This window comes from Rhinoderma darwinii, chromosome 1, assembly GCF_050947455.1.
Source record: "Rhinoderma darwinii isolate aRhiDar2 chromosome 1, aRhiDar2.hap1, whole genome shotgun sequence".
NCBI lineage: Eukaryota > Metazoa > Chordata > Amphibia > Anura > Rhinodermatidae > Rhinoderma > Rhinoderma darwinii.
Window position 1 is genome coordinate 621,020,475 of NC_134687.1, and position 27,010 is coordinate 621,047,484.

Below are 27,010 nucleotides of genomic sequence, written 5' to 3' on the forward strand. Positions count from 1 at the left end.
ATGCAAGTAGATTGGCTTAGACTATCTGTCCAGGAGAAACAGCGCAGGCACACTTGTGGACTCTGTCTATATTGCGGCCTCGCTGGCCATGTCGTGCGTCTGTGTCCCCAGAAGCCAAAAAACTCCAACGCCTAGGATTGGTTGGAGAGACAACCCTGGGCGACACAGCATTTGACAGAGAACTCTCATCCAAGCTGTCCATCCCTGTGACTATTGTCGCTGGCGAGAGGTCCCACCTGGTCTCTGCCTATCTGGACAATTTTATATGCGGAGACCTTCTGGAGAAGCCGTTGATGGTTGCCTCAGTAGATGGACTGCCGCTGCCCGACCCAATATTGTCTGTGACCAAACCGCTGAGGCTTCAAGTGGGAGCCCTTCATTCTGAGCTCATCTCCTTTTTTCTCCTACCCAAGGCCATCAACCCCGTGCTGCTGGGTTTGCCTTGGCTCCGTCTACACGCCCCAGTCCTGGATTGGAACTCCAGAGAGGTTCTCCAGTGGGGCCCCAAGTGCCTCAACCACTGTCTGGGCATATCCATCCGCTTCAGCATCCTCTGCATCAGTCATTGGCAGGGTTGCCCTCTTGCTACTCTCAGTTCTCGGATGTCTTCGACAAGAAGGAGGCAGAGACGTTGCCGCCGCAATGAGCGTATGATTGTCCTATTGACTTGGTCCCTGATTCGTCTCCTCCTCGCTGTAGAGTATACCCTCTCTCCTTACCTGAGACCCAGTCGATGTCTGCCAATATGAAGGAGAATTTAGAGAGAGGCTTCTTATAAGCAAATCCTCATCCCCGGCTGGGGCCAGGTTTTTCTTTGTTAAAAAGAAAGACGGATCCCTCTGACCCTGCATTGACTACCGGGGTCTCAACCAGATCACGGTTTAGAACAGATACCCATTGCCTTTAATCTCTGAACTGTTTGCTCTCATACGGGGAGCAAAGATTTTTCCAAACTAGACCTGTGGGGGGCCTACAATCTAATCTGGATTCGTCAGGGTGATGAATGGAAGACGGCATTTAATACACGTGATGGGCACTACAAATACCTGGTTATGCCCTTCAGCCTGTGTAACGCCCCCGCAGTCTTTCAAGAGTTCGTCAATGACATCTTCCATGATCTCCTCTATGTCTGTGTTGCGGTGTATCTCGATTACATTTTGATTTTTTTCCCAGATCCAGCGACTCATCAGAGACATGTCCCCCAAGTTTTGCTTCGATTAAGGGAGAATCACCTATATACCAAGCTGGAGAAGTGCGTGTTCGAGAGAAAGTCTCTACCCTTCCTGGGTTACATCATCTCCGATCATAGCCTCAAAATGGATCCTGAAAAGGTAAAGGCTGTCTTGGAATGGCCACACTCTCAAGGCTTAAGGGCCATACAGCGCTTCCTGGGATTCGCCAACTTCTACCAGCATGTTAATCCCCAACTTCTCACTGACAGCTCCCATCTCTACCCTCACCAAAAAGGGAATGAACGCCAATGTGTGGACTCCAGAAGCAGAGGCCGCGTTCAATAGCTTAAAGAAGGCCTTCACATCAGCCTCAATCCTTCATCATCCTGATGTGTCCATACAGTTTTCGTTGGAGGTGGACCCCTCCTCTGTTGGTGCTGGCGCACTTCTGTTCCAGAGAGGCTCCAAAGGCAAGACTGTGGTATGTGGCTACTACTCTAAGCTTTTTTCTCCCGCAGAGGGCAACTACTTGATTGGGGATCGTGAGTTACTGCCCATCAAGCTGGCTCTGCAGGAATGGAGACACCTACTAGAGGGCGCAGCTTATCCAATCCTGGTCTTCATGGACCACAAGAACCTCACCTATTTCCAGACGGCCCGACGGCTGAACCCTCGTCAGGCCAGGTGGTCGCTGTTCTTTGCTCAGTTCCAGTTTGAGCTCCACTACCGCCCTGCCGACAGGAATGTGAGGGCCAATGCCTTGTCTAGGTCGTTCGAGACAGAAGACACTGTGGAGTCCTCACAGAATATCATTGACCCTTCTTGCATCATCTCTGTCAACCCTCTGCAAGTTAGAGACATTCCCCCGGGGAGGACCTTTGTGCGTCTGGCAGACAGAGGAAGAATCCTTCGCTGGGGACACAGTTCTTGTAGGTCTTTGCTGTATGATGTCATCAGGGGTCATTTACCAAATACAGCAAACCAATCCGAAGATAGAGCTCGGCACAATCATTCATTACACCTCCTGAATACACCTATCTATCTATCTTCCATCTATCTATCTATCTATCTATCTATCTCCTATCTATCTATCTATCTATCTATCTATCTATCTATCTATCTATCTATCTATCTATCTATCTCCTATCTATCTATCTATCTATCTATCTATCTATCTATCTATCTATCTATCTATCTATCTATCTATCTATCTATCTATCTATCTATCTATCTATCTATCTATCTCATATCTATCTATCTCTCATATCTATCTATCTATCTATCTATCTATCTATCTATCTATCTATTTATCTCTCTATCTCATATCTCTTTTATCTATCTATCTATCTCATATCTATCTATCTATCTATCTCTCTCTATCAATCACATATCTATCTATCTCATATCTATCCGTCCGTCTATCTATCTATCTATCTCATATCTATCCCCTAATCTATCCATCTATCTATCTCCCATCTATCTATCTATCTCATATCTATCTATCTATCTATCTATCTATCTATCTATCTATCTATCTATCTATCTATCTATCTATCTATCTATCTATCTATCAATTCAATTCAATTCAATTCAATTCAAAGAAGCTTTATTGGCAAGACCAAATACATATTAGCATTGCCAAAGCAAGTAAGAAGGGAATGAGGGATAGGGACTGAGGGATTGGGGGATAGGGACATATCTATCTATCTATCTATCTATCTATCTATCTATCTCTCTCTCTCTCTATCTATCAATCAATCAATCACATATCTATCATCTATCTATCTATCTATCTATCTATCACATATCTCTCTCTCTCTCTCTATATCAATCACATATCTATCTATCTATCTATCTATCTATCTATCTATCTATCTATCTATCTATCTATCTATCTCATATCTATCTATCTATCTATCTATCTATCTATCTATCTATCTATCTATCTATCTATCTATCTATCTATCTATCTATCTATCTATCTATCTATCTTCCATCTATCTATCTCCTATCTATCTATCTATCTATCTCATATCTATCTATCTCTCATATCTATCTATCTATCTCATATCTATCTATCTCATATCTATCTATCTATCTATCTATCTATCTATCTATCTATCTATCTCTCTCTATCTATCAATCACATATCTATCTATCTATCTCATATCTATCCGTCCGTCTATCTATCTATCTCATATCTATCCCCTAATCTATCCATCTATCTATCTATCTATCTCTCTATCAATCAATCAATCAATCACATATCTATCTATCTATCTATCTATCTATCTATCTATCTATCTATCTATCTATCTATCTATCTATCTATCTATCTATCTATCTATCTAGCACATATCTCTCTCTCTATCACATATCTATCTATCTATCTATCTATCTATCTATCTATCTATCTATCTATCTATCTATCTATCTATCTATCTATCTATCTATCTATCTATCTATCTATCCCATATCTATCTATCTATCTATCTATCTATCTATCTATCTATCTATCTATCTATCTATCTATCTATCTATCTATCTATCTATCTATCTATCTATCTATCTCTCTCTCTCTCCCTCTCTCTCTATCACATATCTATCTATCTACCTATCTCTCTCTCTCTCCCTCTCTCTCTATCACTATCACATATCTATCTATCTATCTACCTATCTCTCTCTCTCTCCCTCTCTCTATCACTATCACATATCTATCTGTATTAGAGACTTTTTTAAGCACATTTTCATGGATAAAGAAATGTTTACATTCACCCTTCCCTGAGATATTCCACAATTGTGTAAATGTAACCCCTTCCCCCGGCCCCCGTCATATATAAGCCGCACATTTACATGAAGAATATGCTATTCCATTACAGCGGCTCCCTCCAGGCAGCTGTACAGCGCGGCCGGCCATACTCCTGCTATACATTCCCAGGATCCATGTTCTATGAAATCTCCGCATTTTACATTCCAGGCTGACAGAGCGTGAGAGCGGGAAGAGAAAAAACGCGTGAGGACAAGAGGACTGATCAATATTCTAGAAGCAAAGAGCCGGGTCTCCTCCTCAGCTGCAACTTTTTGTGTCCCCCCCTCTCACATTGTCAGTTGGTTGGGCCGTCTCCTCCCCTTGTCTTAAGTCATAGCGCCGCACTGGGCTGCTGGACGAGAACACATGTCCGTTCCCTGAAGTCCGCTCTGTCCTCTGTGATTCCTCCGCTCACTCCCCGGAGGTTCTTCTCCCCATCTCCAGCCGCCTACACTCAAAGGTCAGTCCAAATCTTCAAAAACATTCTTCATTTTTTTAAATTTTGTGACCAAAAGCATCGTAGTAAAAGAGTTACATAAGTAGCGATTAGATTGTAAGCTCCTACGGCCAGAGCTCTATCTCCTACTGTATCCAGTCTGCGCCGTATTTGTTACATTATTGTGCCCTGCTACTATTTGCTTGTTTTTTCTGACATCTGGAATTCTGGCAATCTCTATAACGTTGTTTAGATGTAGCAGTAAGGAGTTTGTTATGTGGAGTTTAATGCCTATTTTTCTATAGGATCTGAATGTTTAGATGATGCCGCGTTCAATGACCAATTCAGCTCGGCGACATCTGTGTCTGTTTATCTTGAAAAACAAAAATCTGAATAAAAATAAATAAGTGCCCCCCCCCCCCCCCCTGAATGTTCATTCATTGGTTGTTTCGCTTTTTAGCACCGGAATCAAAGAGCTGCACGCATTCCGTCAGTTTGCGTGAAATCTGCTGCTAATTCTCAAACAATCCGCTCTCTGTTGCCGCTGAAAGACACAGATGGGGCCCCAACTTTGTAGCTGATAATACTGATCACCGTACTCGTGTAGTGGAGTTGACTTTGTCACCTATAACTATGTTATTAGTGCAAATATTCATTTATGCAGTAAATTGTAAAATTGTGTTAAGTGACAAACTCAGCTCTGCTACATCAAAGTGATAACATGCGCTCTGTGGTGGGATATGGTTGTGTCACTCATCTTATTATGTTTTGCTTTTTTCTTTTTACTAAAAGTGAAGATCAAAACGTATGATATAAGGACATTAACAAGTACATATCAGGGGCTTGTATACACATGTAGCAGATTTGAGTTTGTCACTGCTCAATGTGATGCTGCGATGTTTGATCAGTGGCGTTACACAGTTGCTGCAAGTAAATTTACTACATAATCTTAACTCAAAGCGCGATGAGGATGAACAAAGATTTAGCAAAGAGTTAAATGATAAATTGAGCTCTGCTGCATCTGTACAAATGTTATTTAACCCCCTGGGATTATATCAGGTTGAACTGTTGACGCTTTTTAATAATGCTCCGATATGGAGTGGGGTTTCCTGCAGTCCTATGTAAAGCCACGGAGAATATATACTGTGTCAAATGACAAACGTATCACTATGACTGAGGCCATCTAAACAAACACAGGGATTTAGTGTGTGACTGTCAGGGCATGCTGGGAGTTGTAGTTTCACAACACCTGGAGGGCCACAGGTTGCTGACACTGCTACAGCACAAGACTAGAATGATTTTATCTATGGATGGATTTTTCTAAAATATCTTATGCTGATGTGTAATAATTATTGTCCTCCCCAAGTAGAAGAATTCTCAGCAGAGTCAGCCAATCACTTGTAAGAAAGTCTTTAAACATCCTCCAACATCTATCTATCTATCTATCTATCTATCTATCTATCTATCTATCTATCTATCTATCTATCTCATATCTGTCTATCTATCTATCTATCTATCTCATATCTGTCTATCTATCTATCTATCTCATATCTGTCTATCTATCTATCTATCTATCTATCTATCTATCTATCTATCTATCTATCTATCTATCTATCTATCTATCTATCTATCTATCTATCTATCTATCTATCTATCTGGAATCATATTGTGGTAGGGAATGGTTGCATTAGTTAGAAGGACTGTGATCTGCGTCTGGACACCTATAAAGGGTTCTTCACATCTTGTGTTACAGTTCTGCTTGCCCGCTCTACCCGCTGCCTTTGATTATCCACTGGAATTTTCAGTGGCCATTAAGCTGGGAGGAGAGGCGTCTTTAACCAGCACAGATGACTAAAAGCAACGGAGAAGACCCAAGATCTGGTAACAAGATGGAGCGGTTCCAGCAAGGTGTGCGCCAACGCTCCATAAATGCAAAGAAGAAGATGGAGAACATAACAAAGGACGATGTCAAAGGTTTCTTCCGAAGGAACGGCTTTGTCCTATTCACTGTTATCGCCGTTATTGTCGGTAAGCCGTTTATTTGTTGCTTTTGTATTTTTCTGCATTTTTTGCCATATTGGACAATTCTTTTTATTACAAGGCCCCCCCCCCCCTCGAAAACAAGTAAAATATATCACATAGAATCCATAAAAGTGAAGGAGTTGATTGGAGCAACCAGCCAGTTTCTAGATCACATATTTTAGAGCCCCATATGAAAACAACTGAAGAAATCTGATTGGTTGTAATGGGCAACTCCCCCTCTATTTTATTACACCAAATTTAATAAATGATACCTCTCAACATTTATTTCCCATATCGCAGGACATTTTAAGCCCAGCACCCATTCCAACCAGGATTGCTCCCCAAAATGCCTAGAAATGGCTCTTTTTATACAAATCTGCATAAGCCCCTCCCCTTTGTGGTCCCATTTGTGGGACAGTCCTGCAAAAAAATGGGTTTGGGAGTTATGGATACATTTCCCTTATTGTCACCCCCAGGTCTCTATCTAAAGATTGCATGTTACTTACAGTATTTACTTTTCTTTCTTTTGGAGGGGCATTCTATTAAACATCAGATAGAACATTCTGTGACAACATCTGTACACGTAACTACATGTACTGAAATGGTAGTCACCCAGACAGGAAGTCAACTAGGTTGGGCTTTGAAAAGAAGAATCCAAAAACTATTCTCATGGTCCTGCAATGGTATTTGATCAAGGATTATGATAGCACCGAACTCTGCCGTCTTGGACAGGCTTTCTTTACCATTCATTACAAAGTCAGCCGAACCCAGTGACTTCAGCCGGATCGGCCAACTATCTAATGTGTATTGGGGTGTCCTGCCACTTCACCGAAGGCAGATGTCGGGGGAAAGAAGGAACGAGCATGTTGGATTTCGACTTGCCTGGGCCAAGCCGAGCGTGCATGTTAATGGCGGGGTCAGGAGAAATAGCTGTTGGCCGAAAAAGCATTTCTCCTGACTATGGTCAATTTAGGCTCTGTTCACATCTGCTTCGGAGCCTGTGTCGCCAGTTCCGTCAGATTTTCCGGAAAGAATAGTACTGCATCTGTCACTACTATTCCTTTCAAAACAACGGACACTATGATGGAATCCAATGGTCTCCATTATAACTCGAAGGGGTCCGTCGGGCACCGATGGAATCCGTCGTACAACGGATCTAGAACTGCGTCAACAGATGACGATGCAGATGTGATCAGAACCTTAAGAGTGCCCAATTTGCATGTCCAGCTAATGAAACTCAATGTTCCTCCAGATCCAAAGCCATGGTGGATCTGCCCATCCTTATTACCCCAACCTACAATAATGTGGCATATGATAAAGGATGTTGTGTAGGGTGCATTTATTAGTATTAGACCTGATGCACCCATCCATAGGGATCTTCAATACAGCGCCCATAGAAATCTATAGGCCCATACTGTACCTCCAATTTTATGCAGAGGCAAACACAGATTTGATTGTGTCATGTGCCACCGGATGGCATATTAAAGGGGTGTTCCCTATCTCAGACATTTATGGCACATCCTAAATATCTGATAGGTGCGGGTCCCTGAGCTGGAAGAACAGGGATCCCCTGACTTGCCTGATAAAGCGGCCACCTGCCACTGCATCCAGCAGATAATGAATAGAGAGACGGCAGCGCACGTGCGCAGCTTTCTTCAATCACTACTATGGATTGTGGAAACAGCCAATCACGCGCGCTCGGGACCCCCATTCTCCAGATAGATGCGGGATCAAGAGGTGGGGCCCGCACCTATCAGACATTTATGGTATACCCTGTGGATATTTCATAAATGTTTGAGATGAGAATACCCCTTGGGAGGTATTCTCCCCAAATGCATTATTTCTAGGGGACACCATAAAGCGGCATGCAGAGTAATACAGACCCATGGGCACTCCGAGTGCCACCATACAAGCCGTTATTATGTGCAGCTGCCCTTTTATTTTATTGAATTATTTATTTGTTACTTATTTTGTATAATACACATCAAAATCTTATATATATATATACACAAACGATATACACACATACTTTCCAAAAGTATTTGAAGCGTTAACATAAAAAAAATCAATAGAACCTCATTCATTAGCAAATAATTATTATTTTTTATTTAAAAGAAAAGTTCACTATGCAGAGTAATATCATAAGTATTACTCAAATTCCATCATGTCTTATACAACAGTCACATCTAAAGCTGCATTCAAAATCCTGCATTCCTGTTAGCTCTCATGGCTTGGCTGGCACATTACTGCTGGTGTGAAATGGTGAAATAATGATGATTTCTTGCACTGGATTGACAATGGTCTTGTGAGAAAGGTGCTGTGATAATTATTAATGCATCGCACATCCCCTTCTGTATGCTCCATTCACAGAATACAGGCTGCCACAAACAGCACCATATCAAAACAAATGCACTTTTCAGGGGTGTAACTTGAAGCTCCGGGGCACCAATGCAAAATCTGTACAAGGGCCCCATTTACCATGTGCCATTTACAATACTGGTGTATTTTATGTGGCAGAAGGGTCTTTGGGCACTATTTGGCACCAGGGCCCGGGTGCGATGGCTACCTAGGCACCATCTATAGCTAAGCCCCTGTACTTATCAGGTAAAGACTGCTAGAAGATGAAAGAGATAAGCCGTGAAGTACACCGATTTGAAACCTACTAAGTTCTGGTATAAAACGGCAGACATTGCGTCAGTCCCTTTAAGAACGGCATTGGCATAATATTGACTGCCATATATGACTTCTGTATTCTGCTTTTGGTGCAAAACATGAACCCCACCCTCTTCATAATGAGATCTGCAGCAGCTGAGGTTTGTATTACGGTGCAAGACATAGTGATCCTATGGCGTGCTAGTCACAGTTTCCCCCATACAATGTCACCCACAGTGGGTACCAGTCAACATGTGCCCCATGCAGTGCCAGCCAGAAAATCTATACAGTGTCTTAAAGTGTACCTAATGAAGACAACCCCTTGCCATGTCTCCTATTATGGTATATGAATGTCATAGACGGAGGATCCACCGTACGCAACCCTCCTCAGTGGGCCAGAGATAGATCGCGTTCTAACAGACCCGGCCCTTCCATGTATTACATGCATTTATTTGAATGGCCGACTTGTAATACTACATATGTCTGGTCAGATGCAACTTCCTTTGGTGATCACACTGGATCAAAGGGGTTAGAGAAGTTAGACCTGCGACGATCAATTGATTGCAAGGTCTGTTTTAAAAGGAGTTGTCTTCATGGGACAATCCCTTAAATTATTTTATGATTGGACTTTTATGGCATATTGTCTACCTCTGCTGTATCCAAATCTACCATGGACTCAGGGCCGGCTTAGAGTTGGTAAAGGCCCCTGGACAAAAAAGTTGGTGGGGGCCCCATCCCACCTCTAAGACATGAGCCCCTATTGCAGCTACAAACAGTATATATAGCCATTTCTCCACTGAAATCTATGGGAGTTATGGAGATAACCGAGGCAGTTGCCACCTCTTTACCTCTTCTCGGCTAGATGGCATTATCAAATGGCTTTAAAGGGAACCTGCCAGCAGGCCTTGAAACTACTGACAGGTTCCCTTTAACAACATGGGTGTTGTTGGAGGAACACTAAGTCCCAGAAGGTGGAGGAGCTCTAAGGCATGGGCCCTCTCTACAATCCGGTTCTACATAAACTTTTATGGAAAGTGAACACCACTTCTCTGCTGGGACTGAGTACCCCCATTCTCAGGATCGGTGAAGTCTCAGCTTTCAGACCGCCGTTCTATTCAAAGTCCTCCTTACTGCAATCGTGCAGTGAGGAGGAACTGTCTAGTGATCGATGGAGATCCCAGTGGTTGGGCCCCCAGCGATCATACATTGGTCACCTATTCTATGGATACGCGATAAATGTGCTTAGTGGAAAAACCTCTTTGAAGGGGTTGTCTCATGAAGATAACCCTTGCCCATATGGCCTAAAGGGAGCCAGAGCAGAGCTTTTGCGACTTGAGCCATCCATGTATTACATAGACGATCCTTCAAATGAATGGCAGCCATGTAATTCCCCTGCAGGGAAAATGATCTGTTTGGCGGGACAGAAGGGGGGGGGGGGGGGTCCGTATGAGACAAGCCCTTTAAGAGGCTTTCTGTAAGTGTAGGGCTACACCTAGAATTTTTGTAGTTAGATTTTACAATTTTAACTATCGAGTGACAGCTGCAGTTTAAAGGAGGGTATTGACTTGCATGCAACTCAATGTATTCCTCTGGACGGCAGCTGTAGCTCGATGGTTAAAATGAAAAATTCTCACTACAAAAAGTCCAGGCGTCCCTGGCCTAACCCAACTTTAGCTTAAAGAGACTGTCTTGCAGCTCCAAATGGAAGCCATTATGAATTTTTTTTCAAAAATATGATGGTATCTAGAGTTTATCAGATTATATATCCAAAAATTCAATATTCCATCACAGATCTGTGGTTTTATGGGAGTTATAAAGATCTCTTCTCCAATATGACACTTCTTGTTGTTCCCAACAGGTATCATCCTGGGATTTTCTGTCCGATCGTATAAAATGACCTTCCGGGAAATCAAGTACTTCTCCTTTCCTGGAGAGCTGCTGATGAGAATGCTCCAAATGCTCGTCCTTCCCCTGATTGTATCCAGTTTGGTTACAGGTACGAACAACAAAACCGTCCATATTGTTAAAGGGGTTGTACAGTATTAGAAAAGCATGCTTTCTTCCAAAAACAGCACCACACCTGTCCACAGGTAGTGTTTGGTATTGCAGGCCAGCTCCATTGAAGTAAATTGGGCTGAACTGCAATACCACACACATCCTGTGGACAGGTAGAAGAACGCAGCCATGTTTTTATAATCTATACAGTATGTATGGTAATAGGGAGGGAGCCATATCCATGTGTCTTGTTAAAGGGTTCGAGAAAAAAGACAAACTACTACGTAAAGATATAAAACTCTTATGGACATTCCCATTTATTTTTTATGTTGACAGGCATGTCTTAGAGTTGGTAAAATTATGTTTTATTTCACAATTGAAAAGTAAGATCCAAAGATTTGCTCATTTATTAAGAGGCTGATTGGGGTAAATGGTCTCAAACCACAGGGAAATCCTCAAGTTGACCATAAACTGGGATTATAATTTTGATGGTTTGGCTAGTAAAAGAAACTGAACAGTATATCCACCTTTTCAGACATTTTTTGCATCTAAAATTAAAAAAATCAATCAAATTTCCTACAGTTTGGTGTATACAGCTCTTATGCAGACCTATGTCCAAAAAGAAAAGCAGCTGTCTAAAGTCTGATACTGCAGTCATATATTACTTCCCTGCTTTTTGATAACTTCTTCTGTACTCTTGAAAGACATCTGTTGTCACAGCAGGTCATAACACAACATGTAATATATCCCTGGTGAGGTATCTGAGCTACATTATCTCCCAGAAATCACAGCTTGCATATTCATGTCATAGTGAGGGAAAGAGAGTGAAGAGAAACAGGCACACAGGCTACAGTGTTGAGTGAAAGGAGGGAGAGAAAGCGTTTATCACAGGGAACACCCACTGAGCCCAGAGCTTGCAGCTGCCATACAGGCATGACAGATAATGTAGATTTTGAACATAAAATAAGCAATACAAACATCAGCCAAAAGCAAAGTGCAAACTAAACCTCTCTAGGTACATAGATAAATCTAAAAGTCTATGGGGGGAATTTATTAAGACTCGTGTTTCAAACACTTCAAAATAATCTGTCGCATCTTTTGGGCTGACTGTGCGCCACAGTTAGAGCACAACGACAGTGGCCGTGCGCCAAAGATGAGCCGCAACAACTGGGGCTGAGCACTATCCATTCCCACCTTCCCATCGGAAATAAGATTAAAAAAATATGTATACTTATCTCACCGCTCCTCTTCTCCCCTGTGGGTCCCCTCTTTCTGCTGTGGCTCATACAAGGTCCTGACGGTGTCAGGGCATTATATGTGACACAGCACTTAATGTCATCAATGCTGTGACACATACAATGTCTTGACGCTGCCCGACGTTAGTACGTTGTATGAGCCGCAGCATGCTGAGAAAGCCTGAGATATGGCGAGTAGAGCGGCGAGATGAGCATACTTTTTTCTAATTATTATTTCATTGTCCGATGAGTGGGTGGGGCAAGTTGTGGGGGTAGTCTGATTGGGGGGCACCCACAGAGTGAAATCAACGTAGATTTCCACTATAATTTGCACCAGTTTTCTAGTGTAAATCTGTTGGGCCATTGTGACGCCCCATTGATGGAGGCCACGCCCCCTTTTCACAAAAGTGGTGATGGTGGCTTAATACTTTTGGGCCCTTTTGCAGCTTTTCTACAACAGAAAACTAGTCTAGAAAGGTTGATAAATTCCTCCCATTATTTACATAATAAAGATGTACATACCTTTAAACCCCAAGACCGAGATGGTGCGGGCACAGGAGATGTGCCCACGGCATCTGCAGTAGGTGTCAGTGGTGTATTACACAGATCCTGGCTGTTTCACCCTTTAGATCCTGCGGTTAATAGAGATCGCATCATCTAAGTAGTTGACATCACTGGGAGGTTCAGGTGGAAACAGGATGTTTCTTTTTCCTGCTAGCCGAAATAATCAGCCAGTGGGAAAATGAAGCGTCCGACTCTCATTGAAGTGAATGTAAGACGGAATTCGTGTGAACATTCCCTCAAAAAAGGAACAGAAACCTTTTTTTCCCCTTACAAAATGCTTTAATAAAAAAAAAGTACACATAAATGGTATCACCAAAAATGCAATGACCCGTACTATAAAACTAACACGTTATTTATCCTTCACGGTGAACGCTGTAAAAAAAACACAAAAAAAATTGCATTTTTTGGTTAATCTCTCCCTAAATAAAGGTATAAAATGGTGCAAATTAACTCGTCCCTCAAAAAAACAAGCCTTTATAAAGCTACGTCTATAGTAAAAAAAAAAAATGAAGCTTAAAAAAAGCCAAAACCTCACATGGAGTAAAGATAAGTTCTTCTAAAGACCCAGTTTGGTCTCTGTGTGCTGTTGCCGACCTTCTTTGGAATTCATCACTAGGTAGAGTCATCGTTTTTGAGTTTGGGAAGGTGGATAACGACTCCTATAGGACCTGTTATTTGGTCATATTGGAAAAAAAGTGAAACCACCTCTTAAAGAAGACCAACCCCCATCTAGACCAGAATTTTCGGAGACGGATTTTCAATTCCCCTATCTTCTGTGTATAGTGTCTTCTTTTTTGAGAGGACCACCCCCTTAGAAGACCATTTTCGCTACAATTTTGAGTAGTCGTCTCAAAAAGGTTTGACTGTAGCTAAGAAACAACAAGTAATATACAAGGAGAAAACATTCTAATATCACGGGGTCTTCAATCTTGTAATGAGCACATTCTAAGAATCGATTCACGGAGATTCTGAACAAAAACCTTACCCAACCTCTGATCTAACGGAAGTCTTATCTTCAAGAGCTTAACCAGCTACAAAGTCATGACCCTAATCCTGAATGGCCTTCACCAATGAACGCTACTTGCAACCGGTGCTCCAGAAAAAGCAAAGCTGAATGGGTGCCCCATTATTGGAGGTAGTGGTGACTCATTCAGGAATTTCCATTGTCCCGAGCTTTGTTCTCAAGGTTTATTAGACCACAATGATTTAAGCCGTGTGAATTTTTTTATTCCATCCAAAACACAAGAATCAAAAAGAAAAGTGGGTATCTCCTCCCAGCACTATTGATCACATTATCTTCAGAGTTCCTTAAGGATAAAAGGGTAAAAAAGGGACAAACTGACTTCAAAGACTTGGAGACAATCAGTCAAGTTCTTTACTACAGCTACAGATGTTCTCTTCCAAGACGGACCCAACTAGAAGACATTGATACATAGACTTCTACTGGAGAGCCAGAGAAAAAAACATAAAAACACACATGAGTTTTGGGGCGGCAACTAAAAATACTCAAGTCCATCTATTATCTGTTCTGCACAACGTTGCAAGGTCAAAATATTATAATGTCTACGACTGGAGAGGAGGATTAGAGTTATCTGGGGTTCACATGGTGCGGTTGTGCCGCGATTCTCGCTAGCAATTTTTTTTTAAGGGAATGTCTCATGCATTTAATTATAGTTTTATTAATTCAATCTCAGTTTGTAGAAGAGAAATATTTTTTTTTTTATATGTTGTAGCTATTTAAAAAAAATAAAAAATAATCTTCCTGGGACTGGCCATATTAGAGACACTTCATTTATTGTCTGTATAGACAGTGCTGCAGGGTGTGTGCTTTATGAATGAGGGTTAATTGACACAGAAATGTCATAATAATAGCATAGTAACAAAACTTTGAGATTAAAGTAGTTTTATGGCGTATTGACTAGACTAGACCACTGGGAACCCCACCAAAATGGCGGTGCTGAGGGAGCGTGCTTGGCTGTTTCTATATCCATTGACATTAATGATAAATCTTCCATCATTTTTGGGGCTGGATATCCCTAGTTACATTGCTTTGCAGAATTTCTGCTTATTTCTCTTCTTGTTTTTGCCTCTTACTGTATTCTGTGTATTCTGTAGAAAGAGCACTCAGGTTACCTAGCAACCACTTGACTTCCTGTCTGAGTGACCACCATTCCATTAGGTGCATGTCCTGAAATGGCTATAGAAAGCTCCATCTGCTGCTTAAGAGACTGCCTATACAGAATTGTGGTGGATTGCACGTAAAATTAGGATAACAATACAAGTGCAGGGTAAATTATGAGAACATGGGAATGTGTTGAAGAAGTCATTCCAGAAACAGCACCCCACCTGTCCATTCATTGTGACTACTTATGCAGGTGGACTCCATTGAAGTGAATGGGGCTGAGCTGCAGTACCACATACAACCTATGGGCAGGTGTGGCAATAATTTTGGAAGAAAGCAGCTGTGTTTTTCTAATTCCGGACAATCCATTTAAATACTATACTATCTCAAGTACAACCAGAAGAGTCCACTATTGCCAACTAGAAGAGTCCACAAAAAAATCAGCTTTCAATTTAACACATATTTATAACCCCTTAAAGGGGTTATCTGGGACCTTAAAAAAATCGGCAGCAGAGCAGGGGATGGAATAAAATAATAAACTAGCAGAAACTACCCCCTAAAGTGTTTCGGTCTCCGCCACTCTGGTCCTGGATGCTCCTTCAGTGGTCACCTGACATAACCTACTCCACCTAAAACTTCATTCCCACCCACCCCCGCTAAACAACCCCTCCGTACCCTCTACCATCTTTGGCCTATTCGCTAGCTGCTGTTGGGTCCCAGAATTTTTGGCTTTGACTTCGCATAAATGAATATTGTAAAGTATTACATTATCATAGAAAATTAATAGATCGACAATGGTAGCGATTGAGGCGGACGCCCACACACGCTTTATCTAGCATACTTTGATAGTATCAGTCTAGTTTAAGGAGCTTTTATGTAGAGTTTATACTGTTTGGTCATTGCTAAGAGTAGCTGAAAGAAATTGTTGTGTATTATGATCATTTTTATATTAAAGGAGACCTGTCTGTACGCTATTCGGTAGTACCAGGCAGAAAATCCAGCAGTTAGAACAAGTGTATATCAACCACAGTGGTAGCTACTGCAGATGCTATGAAGTCCATGGAGAGGAACGGGTCCCTACTAGGGCATGCCCCTTCCACTTGGGTGATGAGACCATGTGCCCGATGATAGTCACAACAACCTTTACAAAGAAGAGAGACAGAATTTGGCAAAAATGATCGTTTTTCAAAATAAAAACCACTGCTGTTATCTACATTACAGCGCCAATCACATTATGTAGGAGATAGAGCACCTATAATCTGGTGACAGAGCCTCTTTAAAGGGATTGTCCACTTTGGGCAATCCCTTTTTATTAGAAAAGTCCTCTGACAATAAGCTGATCACAGGGAGTATATGACAACCTCAGCAATCAGCTGCAATCTCTTGTGGAATCCAGCAGTGGGTGTTCAATTTCTCTGCAGCGCTCCTACAGGGAAAATTAAGCATTACATCTGGTCCATTAAAATCAATAGTCTGTTTGTGTAATGCACAGATGTGATGGATCCCCCAGAGTGGGAGACTGATCATGGTCCTGAACTTGGGACCCCCCTCTATATTTCTAATAGGATTTTTGAAAATGGGTTTTCTAATGCAGAAAATCCCTTTTAGATCTCGTTCAGACATACTGTATATAAGCACGGTTTGAGTTTGTCAGCATCAATGTTTGTAACATTATATGGAGATACTAGACAATTTCACCAGCAGTAATCCATACGTAGCTATTGCCCGTGAGAAGAACCCTGGACCCACACTTGTATACATTTATCATCGTATATCCGGAGCCGTAATTTGAAGCTCCTGAAGCCAATGCAAAATTGTAGCAGACGGCCCTCCCATCATCGTGTCCCATTTATAATACTGGTGTCTTTTTATGTGGCAGATGAGCCTTGGGGCCCGCTTAGGTGCCAGGGCGGAGGTGGGGCTGATACATCTGTCCCCCCTAAAGCTATACCCCTGCTTATATCTCAATATACCAATAGCAAGGAAGGCGAAGCAAGTTGGTCAGCAGGACACTGTTTCTGTCTGGTTAAGCTGGCCATACATTTAACCGGTTCAGGACCGGGCTATTTTGCGCCTTCAGGAGGAGACACCGTTTAGCCATAATTAGCACGCGTTAGTTAAACGAAACTTTTCTATTTGTTGGGGTAGCGACGTGATTTTTGTGATTTTTTTTTTTTAGGCAATGTAGTTTTTTTTTTATAGTTTTTATACACATCCTTTTTGCTATTTTAGAATTTCTAGGCTTAAAGTTTGAAAATTACAGTAAAAAAGAAATGCTTTTTTACTATTTAGCTATTTTTTTCTGGGCATAATATCATTTTACCCTAAAATAGACCTTTTATTTGTGATTGTCATTGTCTACCGTACATTTTGATATATTACATGTCTATTTTAGGGTAATTGGGTCAGGGCTAGCGTTACAACAATGATTGGCAGGGGAACGTTTTTTTTGGGGATAGGTATTTTATGTGTATTTATTATTTTTATTTTTTTGCACTTTATTTAACTTTTATTTTTTTATTATTATCATGGTCTGTCCCTCAAAGGTCAGAAAAGACGTTTGTGGGACTATTTCTTTTTTTCCCCTCTTCTTTTACACCATCTTTTTCCACTGTAACTGCGGCTGCACAGGGCCAATCAGCCCTCTCATAGTGGCTATTGTCACTAATAGGGCTGCGCTGGCTGCAGCAGCCTCCTACTAACGGCACCCGGCGATCATGTGACTAGTCACATGATCACCGGGACCAATAGAGGCAGCTGTGTAGAAGAGATCAGAGAAGATAGAAGCAGCGAAAGCAGTCACTGACTGCCGAGGACCCAACATTCAGCAGCCCGATCCATCGGCAGCATACTAAAACCTGCCTTGCAAATACTCTATGGCGCGAGTTTTAAGGACAGATGTCGGATGTATATACACAGCCGGCAGTCGGGAACCGGATAAAGTGTAATTACATTTTTTAAAAACATAGTGACATGTCAGAAGTTTTGATCGGTAGGGGTCCGAGCACTGAGACCTCCACCGATTGCTAAAATGATGCGGCAGAAGCACTCGGGTGAGCGCTGTGCTACTTTACTTCTGATCGTCTTTCCTTGTAAAGCCGAGCAAGCGGTGTACGGATTCATAGACTTTCTATTGAGCCCGTACACCACTCCGAGGAAATCCATTTAGAAACTTAGCGACACAGCTCTCACATGAACACTTCTGCTTCGTTTTAGTGAATGGTTCTCAGTGCTCGGACCCCACTGATCAAAACTTCTGACATGTCACTTTGACATTTCAAATGTTTTTTTTAAAGTTTCGTTACACTTTAAAGGGGTTGTCCGGTTACAGCAAGTTAATGTTATTTTTTTGTATAATTAAAAGTTGTACTATTTTCCAATATATTTTCTGTATTAATTCCTCAGTTTTCAAGATCTCTGCTTGTTATTATTCAGTAGGAACCTTTATTGTTCACTTCCAGTGGATACAATTCTGTCCATGGTCATGTGATGGACACACAGGTGCTGGGATCGTTATATTATCATGTGATGTACACACAGGGGCTGGGATCGCTACATGGTCATGTGATGGACACACAGGTGCTGGGACCGTTACATGGTCATGTGATGGACACACAGGTGCTGGGATCGTTACATGGTCATGTGATAGACACACAGGTGCTGGGACCGTTACATGGTCATGTGATGGACACACAGGTGCTGGGATCGTTACATGGTCATGTGATGGACACACAGGTGCTCTTCTTGTTACAGTATGTGTATCAGAGCTATGTCTTCTAACGATCCCAGCACCTGTGTGTCCATCACATGATAATGTAACCATCCCAGCACCTGTGTGTCTATCACATGACCATGTAACAATGTCAGCACCTGTGTGTCTATCACATGACCATGTAACGATCCTAGCACCTGTGTGTCCATCACATGACCATGTAACAATCCCAGCACCTGTGTCCATCACATGACCATGTAACGGTCCCAGCACCTGTGTGTCCATCACATGACCATGTAACGATCTCAGCACCTGTGTGTCCATCACATGACCATGTAACGATCCTAGCACCTGTGTGTCCATCACATGACTGTGGACAGAATTTTATCTCCTGGAAGTAAACAATGAATGTTCCTACTGAATAACAACAAGCAGAGATCTTAAAACCGTAATGAATTAACACAGAAAGGATATTGTAAAATTGTATTACTTTTAATTATACAAGAAAATAACATTGGTTGAAACCGGACAACCCCTTTGAGATTTCTCCTTGCAAACCAAAGGATCAGACATGTTGGAATCCAACATGCCCAATCATTCTCTCCCCTGACGTCTTCCGTCGGGGTGATTCGGGACACCACCATACAGATTAGATGGTTGGCCGGTGACGCCAAAATTGGTGGTTTCGGCTGACATACATCTAATGCGTATCGCCACCTTAATAACAAGTTCAATTCTGTCTCTGAGAAAAAAAATTGGACTCGTCAATTTTAAATTTCCAGCCATTATATCTTTTACAAACATTAATGCCCGCACCACTACCAACGCCTGCCAACTGTCCCAATGGAGTAATAAAGGATCCTCCGGTAGGCCCAGGGTCTCACACAATAATAAAGATCCAGCAGAATACAACCCCATTTAAAGATGACTCATCCTGATTTTCTTGAGGATTTTTTAGCAGATTCTCCGCTTCGACAGTAGGAAAATAAGACTATACTCCCCTCCCCTGGCACTCCCGTAACATAGTCCTGGCACCCCACAGCCCCCTGTGACAACATTTAGTCAGATGGGACCCCTGCAGCTTGTAATTGACTGCACAAGGTCACTTGTAAGGGAATGTCGTCGCAGGAGGCAGGCTGTACAGAGACCACCTGGGAACAGGTAGGCATTGCTATGAGAGTGCCAGGGGAGGTAAGTGTAGTCTTTTTTTTTTAAATTAGACTTTGATAAAATAGTGTTTTGTTTTTGGGACTTGTGGATTTTGCTGTGGATCTGCGGGTAATCCGCAACAATTGGCAAATCCGTATGAAAAATTTGTAGCAATTCCGCAACGTCTGAACGAAGGCATAACCAGATGTAGTAACTCTCACAGCCCAGGATCAGCTCACAAAGCTGTTTCTATCATTCCTGGAGAGCAGTGCATTGTGTCATTCACATACCAAGGTTACAGTAAGCCCGTTCAGCAGCTGCCATGATGCCCGGGTATCACATCTCTCCTGTACAATAGCGCATTACCTTCTGCTTAGGTGAGCTAAATCTCTCCCATACAGTAATATATTCCAGCCATTTATGTAAGATGAGTACTCTGCCCTCCACCTCATGATTGATAACCTCTCCTATGCAGTACCGATTCCCTTACGTCCATTCTCGCCGATAGTATCGGTCGTATATGATTATACACAACATATTTGAACAAGAATAAAAGTCGCCTATTCCCAGTGGAAGGAACGAGATACGGTCGTGTATAAGGACCGGTTATGTCACTTTAGTTATGGGATCGGGGAAGAGAGAGAATGTCGCGGGCGTAACATAACCGCGTTAGTAAATAGCCATTATGGCAAAGCTGCAAAAATGATTCAATGGGGTCGTAGGATGTGCAGAAAGTTAAAGAGGTTTTCCGGTTTTATGTAAATAAAGCTAAATCACTGAATATGAAACGTTCTTTGTTTCAATACTTCTGCATTGTCTCAATCTCTGCTTGCTGTCAGTGAATTGAAATGTTCTTATTTACATTTTGAGGCTGAAAAGCTGTACAAATCTTCTTACAGCTATAAGATTGCTACAATTGTATCCAGTCTGGACAATCATTTGTGAGCCAAGGCTAAGTCCACACCTGCGTTGTATAATCAGTTAGGCCCTGTTCACATCAGCGTTGTCTTTCCGTTGAGGGGTTCCGTCAGAGGTTTCCGTGAGGTTAACCCCTCAACGGAACGGCAAACGGAAACCTTAGCTTCCGTTTGCATCACCATTGATCTCAATGGTGATGGAAACTTTGCTAATGGTTTCCGTTTGTCACCGTTGTGAACAGGTTCCGTTGTTTTGACTGAATCAACAGCAGAGTCGACTGCGCTATTGGTTCCGTCAAGAACAACGGAACCCTGTCACAATGGTGACAGACGGAAACCATTAGCAAGGTTTCTGTCACCATTGACATCAATGGTGAGGGAAACGGAAGCTTAGGTTTGGGTTTGCCTTTCCGTTGAGGGGTTAACCCGACGGAAACCTCCGATGGAACCCCGCAACGGAAGGGCAACGCTGATCTGAACAGGCCCTTAGTCTGCGCATGTGCACAAAAAAAACATATCCGTTAAACGTAATGCATAACTGATACAAACGGATGTCATATCAGTTTGTATCAGTCATTCATTGACTTCAATCTTAAAAAAAAAAACGGAAAGCTCCTTTCCGTCAGGTTTCCGCCATTTTTGACGGAAAAAATATTGCTAGTATTTCTTTTGTCAAAAAAAACGGAAACCTGACGGAATGAAGCCTAACTGAGCACAACTGATGCAAAAATGAAACCTATTGAAAACAATGTTTTTTTTAACGAAAACTTTAACTTCCGCTATTGTGGTCCTCTGACGGATACGCTAGAACGGAAGCCACAACGCAGATGGGAACGCAGCCTTAGGGCCTGTACACATCAGCGTTATCTTTCCGTTGATGGGTTCCGTCGGAGGTTTGCGTCGTGGAATCCCTCAACGGAAAGGCAAATTGAAACCTTAGCTTCCGTTTGCATCACCATTGATATCAATGGTAACGGAAAGATTGCTAATGGCTTCTGTTTGTCACCGTTCCGGCAGGTTTCCATTTTTTCGACGGAATCAATAGCGCAGTCGACCTTTCCGTTGAGGGGTTCACCTGACGGAAACCTCCGACGGAACCCCTGAATGGAAAGCCAACGCTGATGTGAACAGGCCCTGTTCACATCAGCGTTGCCCTTCCGTTGGGGGTTCCGTCAGCGGTTTCCGTCGGGTTACCCCTCAACGGAAAGGCAAACGGAAATCTTAGCTTCCGTTTTCATCACCATTGATCTCAATGGTGACGGAAACTTTGCTAATGGTTTCCGTTTGTCACCGTTGTGAACGGGTTCTGTTGTTTTGAGGGAATTAATAGCACAGTCAACTGCGTTTTTTTACATGTGCATGTTTAAAAAAACTTGTCTGTTCACATCTGCGTTGGAGGTTTTGCATCAGATCCGGTCGAAAATACCAGAAAATCCACGGACAACCTGACGGAAACCCAACAGAACCCATTAAATTTAATGGGTTCCGTCGGGCGCCGATGGTGTCCGTCATACAACGGCATCGGCCGCTTATGGTATGTTCGTTGTGCTCACAATGCGTTTTTTCCCTGTGATTTTCCGAAAATCACAACAAAAATATAGCTGATTTTCAGCCGTACCACAGCAAGAACTATAGTCTGACCACAATATGTGAACACAGGCTTATATATAAGAAAGGGCTAATGCACACAAACGTATTATAGCTCTTGTACAACATTAGAGTTGTATGAAGCCATAGACTTTGACAATGGAGCTCTACCGTATACCTGACAAATCTGACAGAAAAAAATCATGACATTCTCCATCAAACGCTGTATTACGGAGGTATAAGGAAGCATTGCTTCTAGGGGCGCGCCATCTTGTAATATGCCATCGTATGGAGCACTATATGGCGACATACGGAGTGTCTATGGCTCTGTAACATTGAGCTGCAGTCATCTCTGTCATGTGTAGGAGGCCTTATACAAATATATTAGGCAATGGCTGTTCATGCAATTCCCTAATATACAAGCAATGGTTCACCTCTAGTGACTCCTAACCAGACATTTACATTTATTACACCCAAATGTCAAAATTTATAATATAGTTGTCTTCAGAAAATTTATCATAACTGTTGCTCATAGAAACCAATCAGAGCTCAGCTTTCATTTTTCCAGAGCAGTTTAAGAAATGAAAGCTGAGCTTTGATTGGTTGCTATGGGCAACAAGACAGTTATTTTTACTGTTAGGCAGTTTTGCTAATTGAGGCCTATGGGGCAGATTTGCTGAGACTGGCGTTACATACGCCAGACTTACAATGAAGCCGCAGGAGTAATATGCGACTAATTTATAAAGAATAAATTTGTCGCTTTTTCTGCAGTCTGTGCGCCCGAAAGGGAGATTTATGGCGGCTGTGAGCTGGCGTAAATTTTCACAATAATTTACGCCAATTTCTGGTGTAAATTATAGTGAATGTGATGGACTGTGGTGGCCCCACCCTTTCCGCCAAGCCATGCGTACTATTAAAAAAAATGAAGAGAGCAACTGGAATCTGTACAAGATCGCAAATTATTACTCAATTATGGCATACGCCATATTTTGCGACTTTTTGACGGCACTCGTACACTTTTTCATACATTCCCTCCCATGGGGCAGATTTACTGAGACTGGTGTTAAATACGCCAGCCGTAGTATGAAGCCCGCAAGAGTAATACCCAACTAATTTATTAAGAAGCGCACGCCTCTTAATAAATTTGTCACATTTTTTGCTGTACGTGCGACAGAAAGGAAAATGTATGCCGTCTACGAGCTGGCGTAGATTTCTGCCATAATTTACGCTAGATTCCGGTGTAAATATTAATGAATTTGTTGGACTGTGGTGACCTGCCTACTTTTCAAAAAGTGGCAAAAGCGACAGAAAACGGTAAAATATAGCTCACATATAGTGCGCAACATAATTTGCCACTTTTTAACGCCACTTTTTAAAACTCCGTTTCATACGCCAGTCTTAATCTCAAGAACGTTGAATGTTTATGCCGATTTTTGGTGTAAATTATAGTAAATTTGTCCGGTCACAGCAAGCCCCGCACCCTTTTCCTAAGTCAAAAAAGTTGTAAATGTTCGATGAAAATAGGCGTACACCAGGATTTGTAACTTTTTTGCGCCCCTAAAGGGCGTAAACCTGATAATGATTTTTCTCCTATGTTTTTAGTGGGCTATAGGCAACCGGGCATGTCACATGAGATAAACTTGTGCTATATGACATCATAATGTTTTCTCTAGGGGTTTAGAGGTCACAGAAACAAAGCACGCCAAAGATATGACAACAAATGCAGCATTAAGGATGCACAGTACACATTGATGGGATCCGTGACTGTCCGTAATAGTGTTAAAACTGCAACTATATAAGTCTAGAAAATATGGATGTGAGAACCGTGCCTAATGTATCCTCTACGCGGCAGCCACTACTTTACCGCTAGAAGCCAACCCTGCCAGAGCACACGGGACCTGCTGACTGCTGAGTCACAATTGGTTCACATGTGCTCGTTCGTTCTGTATTTGGCATTTACCAATATAACTTTGGTTATACATGGCATTTTTTTGGCATTTTACACTATCGGCAGGGGCGTAACTAACATGGGGGCAGGGCACACGTCTGCTATGAGGCTCATGGTGGGAAGGGGCCTGGCAGCGCCCAGCTTCCCCTTAGTATCGTGACACTGCCAAAGGCTACCGGCAGCCACCACTGCACAGTGAAAATTTCCAAAGAAGCAACAAGTTCACAGGGGACAACCAATATGGCTGGAATTCCTGTTGTCAGTTTTGCAGAACTGACGGTCGCAAAAAAACTCAAAAATGACAATTTGCCAACTTTGGCGGCTGCTCTTACTTCTGATTTACTGATCACAATTGTAAAGGAAAACTAAATGTAGAAAATGTATACATAAATCCTCCTCCCTTAATATTCTCCCTTTGACCTTATTGTGTCTTAAGTTGCAAACCAAACTATGATAAATTTATAAAGAATTCTTCTATATTTGTCCAATGAGAATCCCGTGTTTAGCTGTAAGGCATCTGGCTGCAGCAGGAGCCCTCCCCCGCTACTTTGTCTGTAATAGAATACCCAAAATGGTAAGCTCACACTTCTTCCAGTCCCAAAACAGAAGATATCAGGAGGAAATTAACTCTTGTGTTCTCTGCAAGATATCGCCAAGACTCCTTGTTTCAGGAACTGCAGAAAATCCTGCAGGTTGACAAACATTGTGGACAAGTTTTTGATTTACTTTTATAGTTCTCTTATTGTTCTATTTCTCGGTTATTCCTTAAGGCCTCGTGCACACTTCCGACACAGTTTTCACGGCCGTTTGTGACGGATCCGTGTGCCCGTTTTAGCGGCCGTGTGCACTCCGTGTTTCAGTTTCCGAGCGCCGAGCATGGTACTGTCCAGGGTGCTGAAAGAGTTAATGCACTGATCGGCGGTAACTCTTTCAGCACCCTGGACAGTACCATGCTCGGCGCTCGGAAAAAACAATTTTAATGTAATAAAAAAAAAAATACGTTCATACTTACATTCCTCCTGTCCGGCCCCCAGCGATGACGTTTAATCCATGTCGCCGCTGCAGCCAATCACAGGCTGTGGTGGCGGTCACGCACGTCAGGATGACGTCAGAAGGCCGGCCTCCAGGGATGACGCTTCATCCCACGTGACCGCCTCTGCAGCCAATCACAGGCTGCAGCGGCCTCTGCAGCCAATCACAGGCTGCCGCGTCAGAAAGGAAGGTCGGACTGGAGGAAGAAGAGGGACTCGTCACCAAGACAACAACCGGGTACGTATGAACTGCTTTTTATTTTTAATCAGCAGCCTCTTTCCTCTATCAGTGATTGATAGAGACAAGTGGCTGCCGATTAGTGTAATATTTCTGTAATGTATTTCTGCCCGCCCGGCCGTTGCTAGGCAACGGCTCCATCACACACGGACGGCACACGGATGCCTTCCGTGTGCCTTCAGTTTTTTTGACGGCCCCATTGACTTGCATGGGCCTCACGGTCACGGAATCTCGGACCAAAGTAGGACATGCTCTACTTTGGATCGGAACGGAGCAAAAAAACTGAAGTGTGCATGGCCCCATTGAAATGAATGGGTCAGTGTGCTAGCCGTCAGAAAAACGGCTAGCACCCTGAAGGAAAAAACTGAAGTGGGCATGGGGCTTATGGTTTGGCCTTCTTAATGGGTTGAGTCTGAGGCACCAGACATTCTGAGATAAAAATCCATGCGGAGACTTTAAGGAAATATTTACAATCTGTCTTCTGTTTTTTAAAGAAATATTCGGGGGAAAACGAAAAAGTGAGTTGTCATACCCCAAGCCCCCACCCACAGTGCTTACTAGTCCATGTGGCCACATTTTTAAGATAGTTACATGATTTTCTTGATTGTGCCATGCTCCACCTCCTCCAAGTCCATATTGCATATAATACAGAGCGAGAAAATCAGGATAATTCGGTTGGGGGCATGGTACTTTTCTAGGGAGAACTCAGCTTTGTTGCATGGTCTAAAACCAACTCTAAATCCAGACATTGAGCAAACGCTACTAATATGTGAATGGAAGTTTCTATAAGAGGGGGGTCCTCTGTTCAGGACCCTCATCTCTTGGTCAGAGTGAAGATCTGTAATAAATAGCCTATCTATCTCTCTGGAGGACCCGTCCTGTATTACACAGACAACACATTGATCTGAATGGGCACTGAGTAATGCTTAATTTCTCCTGTGGTGGCACTGCAGGGAAATTGAACACTTACTGCCAGGTTTCCCCACAGATTACAGCTGATCGTTGGGGGTCCCAGCAGGCGGACACTTTGATCAGCTTCTTGTCATTCTTATAACCATTCGGGGCTGTCCAAAGCGGAAAACCCCTTTAATCGCTGTATAAATGAAAAGTTGTACAGCTTTCACTTCCTCACCATTTTCAAGATATTTGTTTGTTGTCAGTGAATGAGAACACTCTTCTTTACATTTAGAAACCGCAAACCTGTATATAGCTAGTCCTGCTCTTAGCTGAGAAGTGGATACAATTGTATTCAGTCTAGACAATGCTCTGTGATATAAACATTCTGGACTCCAGACTGATACATTGTAGCAAACTACCAGAGAGATGTGTGCTGCTGCTGATGTGTTTAGCTCACAGAGCATTGCCTGGACTGGATACAATTATATCGCCTTGTTAGCTGAGGACTAGCAATGTACTGGTTT

The 27,010-nt window shown here is 42.5% G+C and overlaps 1 protein-coding gene across 1 annotated transcript in view; it reads left to right on the plus strand.

Moving 5' to 3' along the window:
- The first annotated feature begins 4,319 nt into the window (after positions 1-4,319).
- The window catches only part of SLC1A3 (solute carrier family 1 member 3), a 57,825-nt gene continuing 35,134 nt past the window's right edge, over positions 4,320-27,010 (plus strand). The window contains exons 1-3 of the mRNA XM_075842039.1: positions 4,320-4,441; positions 6,171-6,445; positions 10,950-11,087. Of these exons, the coding sequence (XP_075698154.1) occupies positions 6,265-6,445; positions 10,950-11,087 (319 nt within the window). The 5' untranslated portion in view covers positions 4,320-4,441; positions 6,171-6,264. The remainder of the gene's footprint in view (positions 4,442-6,170; positions 6,446-10,949; positions 11,088-27,010) is intronic.